Raw genomic sequence first — 20,543 nt, forward strand, 5'->3', positions numbered from 1 at the left:
ACGATTCGTGGCCACATATACATCCCCACTCCGCCCCCTGGATTGATCAGCCTATTGCAGTTTATCTCAAACCAACTCTTCGCCCAGGAGCTGCCCCTGGCTGCCATGAATCGGGCCCTCACCTGCTCATTCACTGTCAAGAACATGCCCGGCACTGCTCCCAGGGACGAAGGCAGCAAAGGGATGGGGGTGGAGTCCCAAGTGGAATCCTTGCACCCTGTTCGGCCAGAGGGGTGGCCTGTGGCTATTGCCAAGGCCCCTGTCACCTAAGAGACAGATGTTTCGTGCAACAGGGGACCCTGAATCATGATGGATAGGCAAGAATGGCATCCACAAGAAACCCAGTACAACCTTTTCCATTCTGCTTGCAAGAAATCCTCCCCCCCATCCCTTCCCTCCTCACCACCACTCCATCAGCACTGATTTGCTCACACCCTCCCCCACTGATTCAGCCGTAGCAGGAGGTTACTGTTTTCTGGCATTGACGACTGATGATGAGGCAAGTGCGTGAAGTGACAAAAGGCCCAGGAGCAGAGCATGGAACCTAGCGAAGGCCCCTGAGAGAGGGGAGGGATTTAAGCAAAACTTGGCCTTGTGGCATGTTGCTTGTGCTAAACATCACCGCATGGAAACTTTTTACACCACCGCTCGGTGTTTGCAGACTTCAAGGGCCAAGTGTGTTTATGGTGGGGGCAACCCAGGCCCGACTCACTGGGGGGGTTATAAAAACAAGCCTGGTACACAGGCACCAAAACCTTTTCAGTGAGAGCAGGACACTACAGAGTAGGGGAAAAAAGCTCCTCCCTCTCGGCCACAGTCTCCGGCTGAACCGAGGAGCTGTTAAGACAAATGGGCTGACAGCTTCCCTGCTTGTTCATCTTGAGGAGCTGCAGTTTTTCCTAAACATACATCTTAGCAAGACTGCATGCCCAGCGCACGACCCACGCCAATGCCCAGGGATGAATGGAGGGGGAGCTGTTCTGTTGTCCTTCACGCTCATTCAAGTTCTACGTGAATTTCAAATACAAAGTAGTTGCAACAGCCCCTTTGTGGATGCTGTCTGTGAATGGAGCCATTGCCTGATTTGATCAGACCCGGTGGCCATCGAGCCCAGCATCCTGTCTGCCCCATGGGCAGCACCAGCTGCTTCCGAGGGAGATGCAAGAACCCTGCAAGAGGCACATATGGGATAATATGAGAACACGCACCGTAGAAGGGATCGAAAGCAATGTCCAATCCATGTTTAGCTCCAACTAAGCTCCTGGGCTCAGTCATGTCTGCGACAGGGATCTGCCTTTTGGGAGGGAGGCTCCCAGGTCAAATGGGTCATTTTGAAGGGACAGCGTCCCAGGAAACCCTTGTCCACATGATCTCAAATCTACACCCCAAACTCCACGCACAGCCCTAGCTGGCATGCCAAATTTTCCAAACAAGCTGACATTGTATGTGGATTTTGGAGCGGTTTGTAAAGGAAATGAAAACCCTTTTTTACAACCATGATGATGGAGTCACGATGGCCCTCCCATAATGGGTTAGAATAGGTCATCTTTATGGCAAGCTACTTGTAGGGAGCTCCACCTCCTTCAGCCCCAAGCTGTACAGAACTAGGGTGGCTCAGCTCACAGGCGGTCGATCTCAGAATGCCCTTTGGTGCCAGCCTGGGTAGCATTTGCCTCCCAGGAACTCCAATAATTGGACTGAGTTGTGGGCTGGAAATACGAGTTTCTCCTCACTTCTGCTGCCTCCTGTCTTGTGGGTAAGGAAACAGCAAGGAGAGTCCCTTCTCCTTCCCCTGTCCCGGGAGTCCAGCCTGTGCATCACCCTCCTGCATAGCAAGGACTGAGTTATATTGAGCAATTCACCCTGCCTTAGCTGTTCACTGATCCTGGCACTGTCACCTCCCCAACTGGGACCGAGGTGCATGAAACCCGAGCTGGCTAGAGCAGGTCACTGTTGGACCTGAACGAATCCACTTCCTATTCATTGCAACAGCAAGTAAATCAGTCCCTAATTCTCCTGCCTCCTTTTCCAGCCCGCTGGGGGTGAAGTTACTGACCCCCAGCCTCATTTGGAAATATTACGGTTAGATTTTGCCTGGGCCCGTGTAATTAGTTTTGTCAATTGAGTTATCAGACAAAAGGCCCTGGCGTTTGGTAACAGGGCTGTGCTGGGGAGGACGTGGTTCTGCTGATCTGGTTACAGTTTCTCTTAGAACTGTAATGATTATTTTGCTGACAATAGAGCCAACTGCAGCAGCTGATTAGAGAATTCCCTTCCTCATGGAGGAAAGCGGCCAGGTGTAAAGAACGGAGAGCGACTAATCGAACACCCACTTGCCCCACTATGTTATAGTGCGACAGGTGTGCAGAGCACTGCCTAGAAAAAGAGAAGCTTGAAGTCCCAGCCCTAAAGAGGTTTCCCAAGTTTCCCTAGAGGAAGATGGCACCACAGCACCTTGGAATCTACTCACAGAAGAAACTATCATGGGGAAATAACACCAACTCTAAACACCCTGATCCTTACTCAGGAGATTTGCACTTCAACACAACCTGATCAGCGGTCTGTGAACTAGAGCGGAGATCAAAGGACAGGCCTGAACCCAGGTGCCCCTGGGCTTTGGAGTTCAGATTGGGAATTGTACTGTGCCGTTGGAGCCATCTGTTCAGGAGCCTCCTCCAGCAATTCGGCAATTCTGGCTCCAGTCATGATTGAAAAGGGAAAAGAAAGGGTCTAAATGTTTTACCCCCTTCTGAATAGTTCAGAGCAAGCCAAGTTCACTTGTACAGATGTTAGGAAGAAGGATGGGGATTAGTCAGAGTGGAGGGGACGTCTCTCTTTCCAAACCAAGAAGAGCCTGACACAGAGAGATTTGGAGACAGGATAAAGAGAACCAGGCTGGCGTGGGACAAGGATCTCTCCTGGTCCCAGACCAGGAAGCCAGTTAGCTGGTGGGAAGGGCAGTAAGTGTGAAGTCATTCGCACTGGCAATCAATGCTGAAACTGTTCCTCCAAATCCACAGAGAGTGCTGAGCCAGGAGAGGAGAAGAGAGAGGGATGCGCACGCGCGCGTGTGTGTGTTGGTACATACGTATGTACGTACACAGGCCAGGAGAAACCAGCACGTTTCTCTCTAGAAAGGGTGCTGGGTACCAGACCCCTCAATTCTAGGCTGAGATCTGGACTTAGACCCAAAATGCCAACGCCAGAAGGAAGCCCCTGGTAAGATATTTGCTGCGAAATATCTGCTGCGTCATTTGAGTATTGCACTTTTTATACAGTAATAAATCCATCTCTGCCAGAGCTCAGGATTTCACCTCGCTCCCATTGATCCATCACACAGCATCTAACACTTGCAGATAAATCATGGTCTGTAGTTGTTTAGCTTCCCCATAAACACAACCGCAATAATCACTGCCACATGGATTTGGGACCCGACACTCCTGTGAAACAAGAACAAGCAGATGTGTGTGGCTGTGCAAGTCTGCCCTCTGCTGGCCTGAATATTTTGCACACAAGCCCACATATTCATACAGATGTAATACTCTGACTAATGTATTATTAATGCCCTCTGTCGGGTGAGCTAAAGCAGCGGTTCTCCACCTTTCCAGGCTGCTGCACCCCTTTCAGGAGTCAGATTTGTCTTGCGTACCCCAAGTTTCACCTCACTTAAAAACGACTTGCTTACAAAACCAGACATAAAAATACAAACACTCACAACACACTATTACAGACAAATTGCTGACTTTCTCATTTGGACCATGTAATTATAAAATAAATCAAGTGGAATATAAGTATTGTACTTACATTTCAGTGGACAGTATCTAGAGCAGGATAAACAAGTCATTGTTTGTATGAAATTGTAGTTTGTACTGACTTCGCTCGTGCTTTTTATGTAGCCTGTTGTAAAACTAGATAAATATCTAGAGGAGTTGATGTACCCCCAGAAAGACCTCTGCGTACCCCTGCTGTAGAACCATGGAGCTAAAGGAACAGTTGTGTCTGTTGCCTTGTGGGAGGTGAAAGCAGGGAGCTCAATTTTTGCTTCTCCATGGTGTTTGTCAATATGTATTTGGAGACTGGCACGCACAAAGCGAATGAACGCAGTTCTGCTTTCGTTATCAGTGACACTGATCCAGAGCTAGTGGTTTGCAGGGCACTTTGCAGAGTGGACAGGGACCCTCCCTGAAGGTGCATACACAAGCACAGTGTAACACAGCAGGGCCAGAGGGCAGCAGGAGAGTGATCCTATTGGGTACTGGGAAGTGGGCCTTATTGGAAAGCCTGAGAGGTGGGTGGGTGCAAGCCCCAGGATAATCAGAGCCTTAATCCCTGTGGACTGAGGAGAGGTTACTGACTACAGGTTAATTAGAGCACCTGGAGCCAATTAAGGCCCTGCCAGAGACCTAATAAAAACCCCCTGCTTCAGTCAGCCCAGAGAAGGGAAGGAGAGCTGACTGTAATTTGGAGGAGCAGTGTTATTGACTGGAGGAGCGGAGTACTAGGGGAAGGAAACCCTGCTCAAGGGGAAAGAGGGTAAGAAGACTGTAAAGCTGAAGGGACTGGGACTGGAATAGGGGGTGGACCCAGGTCCCTTTTCTCCCCTACTAGGGCACTTGCAGAGCTGTCAATGCCCAAGAATAGGGGCAATGGGCAGTGCCCTGACCCACCACAGCCAGGAAAAGTGTGGGACTCCTCAATAGCATCAGCCATTTGCCACAACAGATCAGGAACGGAGGTTAGGAAGCAGTAAAGAGCTGTTGCGCTATAAAGCCTGAATGCAAACTTTAACAAGCAGCACTGGGTTGCTGGGATTTTTCTCCCCAGAGCTGTTGCTTGGCTTCCATTACAGCCATTTCAGTGTATCCCCTCTCCTAAAATGAGTCTGCAGGGCACAAAGCAGCCAATGTGGCTTCCAGGGTAAGCCAACAAGGAGAAGAAAGTCTGGTATGTCTCCTATAGGAAGGTTAAGGGCAGCAGAACCAGGGTTTGGTGGTAGAACAGGGGTTCTCAAACTGGGGGTTGGGAGCCCTCAGGGGGTCATGAGGTTATTACATGGGGGGGGGGGTGTGTGAGCTGTCAGCCTCCACCCCAAACCCTGCTTTGCCTCCAGCATTTATAATGGTGGTCAATATAAAAAAAAGTGTTTTTAATTTAGAATGGGGGTTGTGCTCAGAGGCTTGCTGTGTGAAAGGTGTCACCACTACAAAAGTTTGAGACCCACTGTGTTAGAACATGGCCTGATCCCCTGAAGTAGGGGAAGTTGTATATCAAACAAGACTGAGCAAATAACTGGGAAACAGCACTTAGGGCCCAATCCTGCACTTGCTGAGGGAGCAGGGGACCAGCCTAGCTACGGGGCCTGGCTCCAAACTATTACATTGGAGAGGAAGCCATTTGATCCAGGATAGTTAATCCTCTGCAGTAGCATTTCATATCCTAGTCCAACCAGATCGCATTGGAGATGCACGGGCTGGGCTGGCCTGGTGTCTGTAGCAGGCAGGCTAGGACCAGTCCATTCTGTGCACCAGTTGGTACCAAACACCATGGTGGCAGCTGAACCCAGCCTAGAACCAAGGCTCAGTGTAACAAGATCCTCTTTTAAAGTTTAAGCTCCTCCAACCTCTTTGGTCTTTTTGTCCCCAAAAGAGCACGGTGCAGTTTGTGCTGCAGGACATCCTGACCAGGCACCGTTCCCAGAAAGGATGGACCGTTAGCGTCAGGACTGTTATTCCTTATGGAAATGCTGTCCTCTAGTGGAGACTCTAGGGAACACAACAAAAATAAATGAACTGTGTTATGGGGGGTGGGGGGGAAACCATATGTTATTACTAGCAGCATCATTAGCATGGCTTGAACCATGACTCCATGAGCACGTCAGCTCACAGAAGCTAAGCAGCATCTGCCCTGGTCAGCACTAGGATGGGAGATCTCGAAAGAGAAGAGGAGGGGTGTGGCAGAGGGTCACTGACTGAATGTCCAATACAGATTTAAGTCCATGCTGTAGGACGACAGCCAGGAGCACTGGAGGCTGCTGACTCAGCTAGTTACAATGAGAACTTTTGCCAACAAGCTAGTAGGTTATTCAGTGATTACAAATAGTCTAAGTGGTGGTGACCACTGGAGTGACTGCGTTCTCCTCATCTAAGATCCACTTGGTGTTTCAGTTGAGTCTGGTATGTGGCATGTCCTGTCTTGAATGAACTGTGGGGTGCATTCTGTGATGATGCCACCTAAGCTCCTGTGGGAAATGCTGTGAGATGCAGGGATGACGTGGTAGTAACAGTGTATATGCTGGGCAGGATTAGTTATGTCTACACCAAGATCTATAGATAAGTCCCAAGAAGGTGCTAGAGAATAGATTTGACTGGCACTCATTGGGAGTGGCCTGCTTGACTACCTTTGTGATGGGCTGACCACTACAGCCCTATGTGGGCTAACAAACCTTTGATCTCACCCCAGAGTGACCTGTCTATGTGGGAAGGTTTGGAGAGTTTTGAAAAACTTTTCTTGATGTTTCCTCTCAAAGAGTCCATTGATGGAACCAGTCCAGCTGTGCAGGCCTCCTAGAGGGAGGGAAAGACCCTGCATTACAGAAACCTCACTGTCCCTCTCATGGGGTCCTTCCTGAAACAGTGCCCACCTGGGAGCCAGGGACACTGGAGGGCAGCCTCCGTGCTGAGTGCCTGGGCGCTCCTGTACGTCTCCACTTGGCCAGACTCCGAGCAGGAGGGAGCCCTCTTTCCATGGCCCTTCAATCCTGGCCTTCTGGAAAAGTCCTCTATTAGAGAAAGGTCACTTTCCCTAGGCAGCCCTCCTGTAGCCTCCTATCAGACAAGAGGATCCTCTGTCTCCTGTTACTCCATGGGTTTCATTGCTAGAGGGCTTTTCCAGAGTGATCTCCTTGACTGTGCTGGTAAAGCAACCAATTAAAGCCACTAGCAGGCCCACATGCACTCCCAGTGGGTCCAAACCATCTCCTGTTAAAGACAGTGGAAAGGCTCCGTTGCCTTCAGTGAGGGTACAGGAGGCCCTCAGGCAAGCTGCCCTTGGCCCCGGCCGCTTTCCATGAGCGCTCCCTCCCTGTGCTCCTGGAGCACCCCCTTGTACCATGCCAGTCAGCAGCTCTGCAACAGCACAACATTGTCACATACAAGTGACATGAGGCCAATTCTGCCTGGGGCTCACAAAGCCACTGCTGTGTGGGGAGGGTCCAGACAATGGTGGCTGGCCATGCAGAGATCCTCTCTGAGAACCTGGAGCTGCTCCTCTCCCCCACCCGCCCCAGTCAGTGGGAGCAGTCACTGAGCATAAGAGCACAGCCTGCATGAGGAAATCCAGTGGTAACCACCAATAGCTGGAGGAGAAATCAGTCTCCCTTTAGCTTTTTGGATGGGAAGGGGGCATCTCCTCTTTCCAGATAGTCAGCACCCCCCAGCCTCTTTGCCTCACCCGTCATCCCCCTGCCATGTGTCCTTTGTATTCCTCACTTCTCTCCAACTCCACTGATGGCTGACCTACCTGACACAAAACATTGTAACCCCTGCATGCTGCCCACTGACACGCTGCAGTCAGCTCCAAGGGACTGGTGTGATGTGGGCAATCGACATTCACCCTCTAATTCCCAGCCCTAGACTAGCAAGGGAGGGGAGCAAACCGCCCCGGGTAATACTACAGGTACCTTGTAAACTTCAACATACACAAATAACCCAAAAAGAAAAGGAGGACTTGTGGCACCTTAGACTAACAAATGTATTTGAACATAAGCTTTCGTGAGCTACAGCTCACTTCATTGGATGCATTCAGCCGATGAAGCGAGCTGTAGCTCATGAAAGCTTATGCTCAAATTTGTTAGTCTCTAAGGTGCCACAAGTCCTCCTTTTTCTTTTTGCAGATACAGACTAACACGGCTGCTACTCTGAAACAAGTAACCCAGTTAGACACTGGATCAGACTACTTAAAACAAATATTTAAGCCTCAAAGCTGAGCCCACTTATCTCCCTTAATCCCACTTTATAAACCCAGGTTCAGTCTGCATCAGTAAGTACTTTAAGATGGAAAGCTTTGCAACTGTGAAGAGTTAATTCAGACTTGCATTTGGTAACTGTTGTGTTCTAGTAGAAGGTCAGGGCCCCATTGTGCTAGGTGCTGGGCAACTCATACAAATACTTCCTGTCCTACAAAGCCTCAACTCTAAATAGACAAGACAGACAAATTACAATGTGCTTTTTCTTTTTCAGATGGGGAGCGCAACAGAGAAACTAAGTGACCTGCCCAGAGTCCCACAAGGAGTCAGTGGCAGAATTGGAAATTGAACCCTGATCTTGAGTTCCAGGCCTGTGCTGAACCAGAAGAGCACCATTTTCCTAGTAAACGTATGACCATATAGCTGGAGGAGGATCAATGAGACAGGACAACACCTCTGAAAAGGTAAAGCTCTCCCATTCGTGTTGCTTGCTGTGTGTAAGGCACATGAACCTACCTCTCTCGACCAGAAGGTGGTCCAAGCGAGCTGTGCTTCTGCTGGTGCTACATAGTCACCTGTATAGAGGGAAGGAGAAAAGTTCTTGTGAAACTATTTGCAGACATGCAACAAGCTGCAAACTCCTGCTGGAGACCTGTTAAACCTGATACAAACTCAGCTACAAGCCAGAAGGTTTCAGGCAGGGCTGGGAGCTAAGCTAGCCTCACATATTTAGGGAGGAATTTGCCAGGAAAACTCACTGCTGGGCAATCATGTTTTCCAAACTATCTAGAAAGCCTGATTTCATGCACCACTCACTGTAGGTCACCAACTCTCGCTGGACTGCAACACAGGGGTAACCGTGCTAGATTGGCTTTCTTGAGCCACACAGCAGGTAAAGCACAGGCCATAGAAGGTCTGAATTCCCCCTCTTTGATCAGAGCTCGCTCGATGAAGGCTGCCAACAACTGTGACCCTTTCTGAGGTGTGGACACAAAGAATTCCTTCAAAGGTAGAAATGCACCAACTCTTGCTGGTGGCCGCTCTCTCTTTTTCTTAAAATACTTAATTAGCTTTAGGAAAAACAAATTTACATAGACACATTCAAATCATTGTCATTTATTTAGGTTTTTGCAGACTCAATAATAAAAATGGACAGTTGTCTGTTCTTTACTGCACCTAAACAGACACACCCACAAAACATGCAAAGCACTTTAAGACTTGCTAGCTAGTAAATCTGCTACTGTAAGAAGTGATACTTGTATATTTGTTAATATCACTTCTCACAGTAGCAGATTTACTCAGCCCCGGCAAGCTGGGGGACAAAGCAAGCCCTGGATGGGGGTGGCGGGGGCAGAGCCCCAAACCGTGTGACTAGGGGATGGAGCCCACTGAAGCCTGAGCCCCACTTCCCCCAGGAAGGTGGGGATTTGGGAACTCCCCTGCAGTCTGGCGCCAGAAGGCAGCAGGGACCAGGCTCTGCTGGTGGCCCGGAGGAGGCCTGCTGCTTCCCCCCCTCCCAGTCATGACCCAGGAGGCTGCATCTGGCCTTGATGGCTGCATTTGAGGAACTGCCAGTGCCATTCAGAGCTACTCGGGTGAGTTAAAATGGGAGATGAATAGGAGCCTTGTGTGTCAGAGAAACTGACTCATTGCTTTTCCCTTGCAGAAAATGGCTGCAAGCAGGAACCGAGGGCTGGGTCTGGATCCTGGGAGCCACCCTCAGTGTTGCAGCAGGAAAGGTAGGTTGGGTTAAGTTGATTTCCACAGTTAGGGTTAAAGCCATGTGATGTCAGGAGGCAGATGGAACTCCAATATGCTTTTGATGCTTAAAGGGTTTGTGGGCATGCCAGGCTTGGGTGAGGGCCCTGAGCGTCCCGGCCCTGCCCCCACGAGGGAGAGTTTCAAACACTCATTAAGCAACTCTCACTGGTGAATGGGCAGGGCTCTCCCCTCCCAGGCCTTGGGACGAAGGATGGGGCTCATTACAGGGAGGAAATAGCCCTGGTTGAGTGGCTGCTGCCCAACTGTACTGGGGCAGGGCCAATGTGGGGAGACTCTTTATGAGCAACTGTTTCCCAAGCCTACAGCGAGAGCACAGAGCTGCTTCCCACGCTGCAAGACCTGCTCAGTGGGGCCTGATACAGAGATAAAGTGACTAAGGGAACATGAGGAGCATCTCTAGAGCACTCCTGGAGGCTGGGCTAGGTGCAGCTGTAGCAGGAAAGGCCCAAACACACAAGCTCTTTGGAGCAGAGGCCATCTTTTTGTTGTGCTGGGGGCTGTACATATGCAGTCAAGCCCAATCCCTGTTTGGGGATAGGGACTAGTGCTTCACTAGTCACCAGGTTAAATGAAACAGGGGAGGGGAGAGGAGTTTGCACTGCAGCTTTGATGGAGAAATAGCTCCCCCTTGGCTCAGTACAGCCTCCCAGTTACTTGCCTAGCAAGAAGCATTACTTAGCACCTGTGATCTGTAAATATCAAAAGGTTACCTGGAATGGCCCCTTTCATTCCAAAGGAGAGCAGTGTCATTGGTGTGGAGTGTTGCTCTGGGGGCTGTATTTCAGTGCATCAAGGAATCCTTCATCCAGCGGAAGCTGCAGAGGGAATCTAGGTCACCAGAATGCAAATACTCTATCTGGAACCTTCCCAGGAGGCTGGGTTCACACCCTGCCCATGCTACAAGATGCAGGAGCATTACTGCAGCAGCAGTGAGGTAGCAAGAGATCTAGAGGGCTAGCACAAGGGACCAGGGATGTGGATTTAATTTTAAATCTCACCTGAAGGACACCCCCTCCAGGAGCAGAGGGTGTCCTAATGTAACACACTGCAACAGTACAGTGGGAGGGCTGCCTGCGGAATTCCTGCCGTTTCCCAGCTGTATTTATACCAGGCCATCGCCGGCCTGTCCAGCCACCAGGATCATTCCCAAGCACACTCTGGCCAGAAGCTGCTGAACTAATGGGATCACAAGGAAAGGATCTAGCAGAGCTGGGGCCAGCTGGTCAATGGTGATCATGCTACTGTGTTCATCTTGCACCTGGGAGCCATTAGTAACTGGCAATTCCAGCTCCCTGAATCTAGAACCCCTTTCTATCTTACACAAGGGTACACTTTATAAGAGCAGCAGTATTCCACCCCTGCTGAGACCACATTGCCCAGCGGATAGGGCACTGGGCTGGCGTCCCAGTTCTGCCATTGACCAGCTGTGTGACTTACTGATCCAACACATTGTCTGTTTGTTGTAAGCTGTTTGGGACAGGGACTGTCTTTAGCTGTGTGCTTGTCCCTCGATTTTAATAAAAATAACCCATCCAGAAGAGCCTGTTGCTAGAGGACATACATAGCTACAATACTTTAAAATCCCAGAATCCTGGGTGTTAGTCATAGCAGAAATAGCTATGAACCAACAGCCTGTAAGAGAAGAGTTTAATCACTAGGCAAGTGATAATAAAAATACGGCTTTTAATAAGCCAGCATAAAAAACAAGCACTGACAGGAATGACAACAGTAGAGGAGCATGTAAGGAGACTTCTGGGTTCAATTCCTGGCCAATACAGAGCTGTGTGTTTTGTGTGGGGAGGAGAGAAACAGAGCACAGCTTTGCATAGACAACATTGAACAGCTGACTACCCTCTAATTCCTGCTCTTTATTTTAAACAAAAGTTGCCCTCCAAGCCAATGGTAAGTGTGTAATGTGAAAGCCCATTATTTAAATACCTAGCATCACTCTAGCCTTTTGAATAAGGTCCTATTTACAACTTGCCATTTCAAAAGGCACTTGCAACTTCATGTAAAACTTAAATGGATGCTAAAGCATCCAAAGCCTGCAGGACAGACTTATGAATAGTGATGGATAATTTTCCCCAGGTGTAACTTTCCAAAATGACTTAAGAAAAACCATGGATTTTGCACCTGTCTAATTAGCATAGTTCACAGTAACTTTTTTGCATTTAAGGCAAGCATTAAGTATAGAAATATTCAATATGCTGGTCATTTGTTAATAGAATTGAACAGAAATGAAACCCATATAGATCAAGCCAGCCTAATAGATACAAAGATTACATGCTCAGTGTCTTCAGGTGATCTAACATTGCTCTAGTGTGTACATTAGGCAACAAGATACCTTTAGTTTGGGGAGCCATACTCTTCCAAGTGTCCCTGCTGCACAAGCAGGAGGCTCCAGGACACCTTCCTTTTGTTACTGTGTAATGTGTTTAAAAAACAAACAAACAGGCATTGATAAGAGACAGCTTGATTATCCCCAGGTGGCATTTACAGATACATAGGCCATGAGAGCTCAGAACAAATTTTTAAAATGTCCTTGCACAATAATCAGATCTTAAAAATAAAATACTTTATTGATAGTATGAACGTTTAACACGTTTAATGCTGTCAGCTATAAAAATGATTAAAGACTTCCGCTTGGTACATTTGGCTTTACAAATTTACAAATGTTAATGAATACTAGTGTATACATTTTGCACTTCATTATAACCCCCTCAGCCAGTGACACAGCTCTGCAGCAATGTCTGCTTATAACTCAGACATGAATCATAGAGTTTTAGTTGCTTCCACACAGAATCTACATCAAAAATTTAAATACTAACCCTAAATTTCTTGATTAGCTGAATCCATTTTAATATTTGTGCTTTGTTGAAGAAAGGCTACTAGCAAAAATACACTTTTCTCTTGCATTCCCCCTCCCCATATTACATTGCAGAAGAAATACAGTATTCAGTGCATTTCCTAAGAAATAAACTTCACTATAGTGTATATCTCACTCTAGAGTCATATCATAAAGAAATGGTATTGCCACTTAAGATTAGGGTAAAAGCAAGAAAACAGGTTAGAGCAGTTGTTGGAATGATACTCTAGCTAAAATCCAGTCACTCATCAGTTTTCAGCTGTTACTCTTATCAGGAGAAAAATTTGCTGGGGAAAGATCAAATTTTAAATGTGCTTTCCTAAGAGTCTCTACCTATTTTGCTATAGGGTACTACTATTTTTCTTAAAGTGTATAACTTATTTAGAAGTCTGTAAAAATATATCTAACCATCTCCACTGCATTATACCAAAGACTATCATATGGGTCATTTTTCAGCTTGGAAAAGAGATGACTAAGTGGGGGGATATGATAGAGCTCTATATAAAATCACGGCTGGTGAGGAGTAAAGTGGTATTGACTCCTTCTCATAATACAAGAATTAGGGGTCACTAATAGACAGCAGGTTTAAAACAAACAAGTATATTTTTTTTCACACAACACACGGTCAACCTGTGGAACTCCTTGCCAGAGGATGTTGTGAAGGCCAAGACTATAACAGGGTTCAAAAAAGAGCTAGATAAGTTCATGGAAAATAGGTCCCTCAACGGCTACTAGCCAGGATGGACAGGGATGGTGTTCCTAGCCTCCTGTTTGCCAGAAGCTGGGAATGGACCACTTGGTGATTACCTGTTCTGTTCATTCCCTCTGGGGCACCTGTCAGAACACAGGGCTAGATGGGCCTTTGGTCTGACCCAGTATGGCTGTTGTTGGGAGGGTGGGGGAGAAAGGGGTTGGCTAGGACACCATCTACTAAAGCAGTTCAAGAATTCTGTCCTATAAATTAAGACTCTGAGCTGGAAGAGACCTATTAGCATATATAAGAGTGCATCTTTCCAACCACTGCAGGAATCTTTCTTACAATAAAGTATCAAGTGCTTTGTTCAGTTATGTGCTGAATAACTAAAACAGAGGAGCAAGCACCCAACTGTGGGAAACTCTTCTCCAGATGTGGGCCCCATGTTGCTATAGGCAGAATGGTTAAAAATGGCCCAACATCAAGCAGCAAAACTGATCTCTAAGTTTCGGATCAGAGTCTTACAATCTGTGCCACTTAGCATTTGGGATACACACTCATTCGGGCTAGATTCCAGTCTCCAGACTAACCCTGATCTGTTCTATCTTGTTACATTTAGTGTATTACTGTAGTATCTTCACACACTAGATTATGCTGTCCTATTTGAAGGTGAGTAGCATAAGTTTGCCATTCACTTCACAGCACAGGCAAAAATTATTGAATGTTTGTTACAAATTGAACTTAACGTCTTCCTCCAAAAGTTAGGCAGATTGTTTTCTAATTTAAAAACCCCCCTGCTGTCTTGTTTTATAATCTTAAGTGTATTTCTACCTTTTCTTTATGAATTATGGAGAACTTCAATAACATAACCACACTAAGATTTATATATGCATTGTGTGTAACATGTACATCGGTGCATCTATCTATACATATATGCGTATCTATATAAAAGAGTTAATTTGGTTCCACAGCTGCAGCCAATGAGGCTAGCAGGATCCTTTAGCAAACTGATCAGTAAAGTCTGTCAGTCTGACATACAGTATTGTTACAAAGTGAGCAATTTAAGTTATTGCTTTTGATTATTAGTAAAGATCCCATCTTACTGTATAGAATGACTAGCAATTTCTCTTTTCAAGTAATAGCAAGATCCTTATCCTTATCTCACAAGTTCTACACATACCATCCGACGAAGTGAGCTGTAGCTCACAAAAGCTTATGCTCAAATAAATTGGTTAGTCTCTAAGGTGCCACAAGTCCTCCTTTTCTTTTTGTGAATACAGACTAACACAGCTGCTACTCTGAAACCTGACATACCAGTAGATTGCTTGAAGAAGTTTAAAATCAAAGGTGAAGCACCAGGAATGAATCTTTAGCAATTTAACCTACAGTGAGACTATGTGGGAAATTAATGAACTGCAAGAAACTAGCACCCTGACTGTTTAATGCTGCCACTGTTTTTGGACAACTCCAATGGAAAAGAAAGGGGATTGGGCTGCACAGAGCTAAACAGTAGGACCAAAATCTACCCTAATGCACTCGTGCATCTCCTCTGCTGTCAACAGGAGATACAGCCTAACATGACAAGGCAAAACTGGGGCCACTCTGTGGTCACCTTTTGAAAGATGTTCATTCTGTAGCATGTTATTTACAAACTTGATTTAAGAACAGTTGGGAAGGATTAAAAAACAGTGATTTAAACATCCATGATTCACAGAAGAGCTGTTATTTCTGCTGTTAGATGGTCCCTTTTTTGTTTTGTACAGAAAACCACATTCATATCTTAGGCTTAGTTCAGGCACTTTTTATACAGTGTTCATCTGGAATAAAAATCTGCACAAGTGATTTCTGCACAATTTAAAATGAATGCTTCAGCCCCATTATAGTTTGCTCTCAGCACAGTTTTCTTCCCTCCTCGTTTCATTTGACTGCTGGCATGAGACACCTTTAAGAGGCTACCTTAGAGCTCTATAGTTAAGGTTTATACATCAACAAAAATTATTTCCTACCTATTTTTTAAAAAGAAAGTACGCTAGATGTATTCTACAGACACATTCTGCTACTGCCCAAATAAATAACACGGAGTGGATAAACCAGTGTCTCAGCTCCAGGAAGCTAAGCCATGGAATGCTACGTTCACGTTTTCTAAAGACTAGCTCTTCGTTGGCAACAGTATCTCAATGTCTTTACCGTTCGCTACTACAGCATTGTTAGAGCAGCTACTTGCCAAGTCCATGGTAGCACCAACCGAGGATGCCTGGGAAGGGGTTTTGGTTAGTGGGGTAGGAGTTGCCGGGGACTGAGCCAGGCCAGGTTTCTTTGGAGGAATAGGTGGAGGGTTCCCCCTTTCTGCTCGAGGGATTGTTGGGGATTTAATTCCAGGAGACAATGGGCTCAGCGGGCTAGAAACTTTGCCCGGGCTGGACTCGCTTTTTGGACTCCCCGTGTTTGCCAGATTCCGATAGTCTGTGCCAAAGGGCGAACTATTCGCAGAGACTGGCTTCATAGGTCCTTGCTGACTGGTGAATCTGGAAAGCACCTGAGTGACTGTGTTGCGGGCTAGCTGTTTGGCAGCGGAGTTGTCTGCAAGGGTAGGGGACAAATCCCTCGACGGCGGGCTCTGCAGGCCACTCGACTGATGGTCCTGATCAGCTTGGGACTGAAATTTGTGCCTGGCAGCATGGAAACGTTGGTTGATCCCCACCTGATAGGACGACTGGTAACCAGGGCTGTTTCCTGAAGCTCCTACCAAACGTTTAGTCAGAACTGGGGACGAGCATGGAGAAGATGTCAGAGATGAGGCAGCTGTGCTGCTGGGAGAGAGAGACGTCCCACCAGAAGGAAGCTGTGGGATCATATACACAGGAGATTCTGTTCTTACAGGGGAACTTCCATTCTCCACTGCACTTTCTGGGATGGGCCCAACGGGCTTCTCTCTCAGTGGTGCCTGGTTCTCTGCTATGTCTGTCGGCTCTAGCTCACCGCTTGTTTGCATGTCTGTGTCACAGTGCCCATTTGCTTTAGCATAGGGATGGGTAGGTGTGGCAGGGCTGGGCAAGGCCATGTGTGCAGTTATGTCCGCACTGCCCAGATTGATTCTGTCTGCCTGGGAGCTTTCTGTCTGGCAAGACACAGACCTCACCAGTGGGCTCTCTGTTGCTACAGCTCTGGACATTGCTGAGGGGTTTTGCGCTGAGTGCTCAGCAGGGCTGGTGCCCTGGCAAGGAACCTCCAGTTCTTTCAGGGCTTTCTTCAGGCTCTCCAACTCTTCCTTGAGTGCCTTTGTCCGGTTCTCTTCTCGATTCAGCTTGGCTCTCAGCTGTTCTCTTTCGATGTCGAACTCAGAGAGCTGCTTTTCCACCTGTGCCTCCATCTGCAAACCCCGCTTCTTCTTGGAGGCCAGCTCCTCCTCTAGCTTGCTCACTTTGCTCCTCTCTTTCTCCAGTTTCAAGCTCAGCTCCCCTGCCTTCTGTCCCTCTTCCACTACCTTGGCTGTGGCTTTCTTGCACTCCAGCACAAGCATGGAGGACAGCTGCTTGTGGCGTGCCCTCTCTTCCTCCAACTGGCTCGACAGCTTCTTCTGCTCTTTTTCAAATTTTTTCACTTGGGTCCTTTCAAATTCCAGCTGGAAAAGAAGACAGAAGGGTTCTCAGAAGAAACTAAACAGCTTCCCATATGCAAATGAGACAACTTTCAATACCCCAAAGAACTAATGTGGTAGAGCTGCAGATCAGAAGCTTTCCTCATCTACCTGAGCTCATGATCCTATATTTTTCAGCAACAGAGGGTCTCACTACCACCACACACAAAGACGCATGGTTCCCTGTTCCACTTTAGGTGTCTGTGAGGTCACCAACTCTTGTATGGCTAACAGCTCAAATCCGTTCTTGGCATGTATATAACATTAGCATTAATGTACCACTTTATATAGTCACTGATGGGAAATTTTCAGATGTTTACCTTGAGTGTAATATACACCAATGGTCTAGCATACAGAAGTTTCTCTTACTGGTTCCACCTCCCTACCCCCCCTTAATCTGCTTTACAATGCCATTTAGAAATGTTTATGGAAGTCTGAAGTCTAACACTATAGCTTTTTATTGTTCTTGTGTTACAGATCAAGCAGTAACATGCATCTGCATTATTGTGGCTCTCTGAACAAAAGCATACCAATTCTTCCCCTACGAGTTCGGGAGTTCGGCACCAGTACTGCAAAGTATCAGAAAGCCACAGGGTAGGACTCGGATTGTTTTGCCTTTAAGTTCAGCCTGCTTCATGAGTTTTTCCGTTTTAAGGCTGAAACAAGCTTTCTTAACCTGTGAACATTGTAACTCATTTCACACATGGAAAACTGGGCAGGACAAAGCTGGTATTTTATATCGGGTTGACAAAAGCCATGAAATGTAGAGTCTCGGATCCTTAATATTTATTTACGATTCAGGTACAATTAGACAGATGTTATACTAAATCTGGGTGATGAAGCAGATCTGTATGTTCTGACAGCATTCAGCTTTCTGTGGGGAAGGTAATTATTAACTCCCAAGACACACCTGCTGAGTCAGCCGCTCCCGCTCCTTCTCCAACATGTAGGTGACATCATCTCCTTCAGCAGTGTCCTGGGCATGCCGCTGCCTCTCTTCCTCAAGATCCAGTATCACCTTCCAAACACAGACACTTCAGTCATCTTTTTATGGAAAAGCATTTACGTACATGCTCAGAAACCCACTCTCCATGTGTCCTTATTTTAGCCTTCAACAAATAATTTGTATGTTTGTCTCCAGTTTATAGCGCAGCTTTAAAAATGTATTTTCCTCACAGAATTTCAGTTTTGGCTGGTGCCTGAGACAGGATTTACTAACAAGGTCATTAAGACAAAAACCAGGAGCATATATACAGCCTCATGAGTATGTTTTTAGATGTTGGTTCAAGGGAAATTTGCATTATGATATGCAGTTCTCTTTTACTCCTGGGAGAATTCTGCATCACTGTGCATGTGCAGAATTTATATCCCCTGCAGAAAAATTATTTTCTGACAGGGAAACAAAGGGAAGCCACAAGAGTAGTCATGTGACCCAACCCAGCAGTATGTTTTGGGTGCCCAGGGCAGTCAGCAGAGAGGTGGGGCAGGGGACCACCTGGCTGGTGGCTCCTACCCTGGGCCAGGCTCAGCTGCTTGGGCTGGGGAGGACAGGACTTCCTCTTCCCCTGCACAGCATCTGGGGTGGGGTCAGACCCACCCCCAGAGTTCTTCCCCCACTGCAGAAAGCTCTGCAATCTCCTGCACCCATTGCTCCTCAGCTGCAGGGGGGGAGGGATCCCTGTATAGGGAGCTGCTCCACCATCCACCCAATGCCCATGCAGCCAGACGCTCACACTCAGAACCCCCTCAACGAGCCCCAGACCCCCATGCTGAGCTCTATCCACCTGCACCCAGACAACACGCCCTGCTCCCCGCAGAGTCCCATTCCTGTTGCACCCAGAGCCCCCTAACAAGCCCCAGTGCATCCAGATCCCCTGCACACTTATATCCTGCCCAAACCTGGTGCACCTGGCATGGAGGGGCAGGATTGGTCCTTGTGCTGTGTCAGGGTTGTGTGCAGCCTCACTGCTGAGTCTGTCCTCCAGGGGAGGAGCTGAAAAGTGATCTCCCAACCTCCCTGCAGCCAGGGGCCTGTGCTTCCCCAATGCCATGCTGGAGCCTCCATATTAATTTTACAAATAAAATTTGGAGAGTTTTAAAATATTGTGTGCAGAATTTTTACGGAACAAAATGCCCTCAGGAATACCTCTGCTGTGTCCTGGGAGAGATTTGAAGCTTGCAGCACAAATATTTAAGCCTGATTTGACAAAACAAATGTATTTAAAAATAACTCTAATTTGTTCTAACACTTGAAACAAAACTGCCTGCTATAAGGCCCAGTCAAGAAGCTCCTTCAAATTCTACCCTGAATTAAAATAACTGAGATTCCATTAACTCAGAAGAAGAGTCAACATACAAACTTTCCAGTCAGATACTGCAACCCTGCAGTATGTCATGACCAAAATTCCAGTTCTCCCAAACAAATTCACCAAGAACTCAGCATCTACTCAATCCTTCTGACAAAGTCATTTTCTAGATATCTTGCACAAACATATCAGTGCGCCTTATGGGGAGGGCTAATTTGGGTTTAAAAAGTGATTATAGCCAAATATATGGCTGAAAAAGTGAAGTAATGTTTCGTATTTATTTTTTCAATGACTTACATGTCAAATTACTTAGTAAATTGAGCAAAGATTACTTCCAAATGTCTTCTCTACACACACTGCCTCAGATCTAAAAGTCAAGTTGCTTTCTGCCTCTCACATTGATGTAGTAAATATGCTGCAATCAGAACTGCTTTAGACAGTGGTGGCATTAATGTAAAAGGCAGAATAGAATCCAGATCGCTGTCTCATAGCCAATACAGGAGTAAAAACTTATTTTGAATCTTATAGGCCAACATCATTAACTAGACACAATGGGCCCATTTTTTCTCTCGCTCTCTTACTTCTAAAGGGAATAGACCTATTTACATGAGTGCTATAAGCAAGATTTACAGAATCAGGCCACAGCAAGAAGTGACTTTGCTGAGAAGGAGTCATTTTTGGATAATGGCTTTTAGTTCAGACAAGCCACGAGATGACGAAATTCATATCTACTAATTTGTTGCTGCTTCCCTTACTTTACTGGTTGCAGTGTCTACACTGGTAGCAAATATTGGTTTGACTCTGTTTGGAGAGGAACAAAAAAACAAAACAAAACTGGTTGACACCCTTCCAAAAGTTGAACTCTGCAAACTAAGTACACTGAAGGGCAAATAAAGAGTTGTGAGATTCCAATGAGTCCAGGTCAGTGGAAGTTCTTGTTTGTCTTCATACTTATGTGCAGCTTTCCACTGTAAGCCAGATAAGCACAGCTCTGGAGAGGTGGGGCCTCCAAAGAGAGTGTGGCCAGAGCTTTTACTGAGTGTGCCTTTACTATGCATTCATGCCAATTTGGGAGACGGTTAAAGCAATATTAAAAATACCTAACAGGAATAAAAAATAGCCCTTGTTAAACAATATTTTTGGAGGAAAAAATGTGTACATGTAATATAAAAGTCTATAAGGAGAAGCTGCATACCAACCAATTATATTTCTCTTTTAAATAATCAAATATAGACCATTCAGTTAACCCACAGGCATAGTTCAATGCTGTGTTTGCTCTGAGAGCTCAGTGCTGC

General features: G+C 46.6%; 1 protein-coding gene and 1 long non-coding RNA gene across 6 annotated transcripts in view; one reads left to right on the plus strand and one right to left on the minus strand.

Annotated features, from left to right (window-relative positions):
* Window positions 1-4,439: 4,439 nt before the first annotated feature.
* LOC114019455 lies at window positions 4,440-19,089 on the plus strand. 2 transcript variants are annotated; one of them, XR_003564514.3, is made up of 4 exons: window positions 4,440-4,533; window positions 8,238-8,427; window positions 9,630-9,702; window positions 17,420-19,089. It is a non-coding gene; the product is annotated as an uncharacterized LOC114019455 (long non-coding RNA). The 2 variants fall into 2 exon arrangements; XR_006286885.1 differs by lacking the exon at window positions 17,420-19,089 and adding an exon at window positions 14,586-14,770 and having other exon boundaries at window positions 4,441-4,533.
* CTTNBP2NL (CTTNBP2 N-terminal like) overlaps window positions 12,299-20,543 on the minus strand; it is a 363,525-nt gene continuing 355,280 nt past the window's right edge. For all 4 annotated transcript variants that reach the window (XM_043533647.1, XM_043533648.1, XM_037885086.2 and 1 more), the window contains 2 exons: window positions 17,853-17,960; window positions 12,299-16,927 (listed from right to left, as the gene is read on the minus strand). In XM_043533647.1, the coding sequence (XP_043389582.1) occupies window positions 15,455-16,927; window positions 17,853-17,960 (1,581 nt within the window). In that variant the 3' untranslated portion in view covers window positions 12,299-15,454. The remainder of the gene's footprint in view (window positions 16,928-17,852; window positions 17,961-20,543) is intronic.

The sequence above is a fragment of the Chelonia mydas genome, chromosome 21, assembly GCF_015237465.2.
Source record: "Chelonia mydas isolate rCheMyd1 chromosome 21, rCheMyd1.pri.v2, whole genome shotgun sequence".
Lineage (NCBI taxonomy): Eukaryota > Metazoa > Chordata > Testudines > Cheloniidae > Chelonia > Chelonia mydas.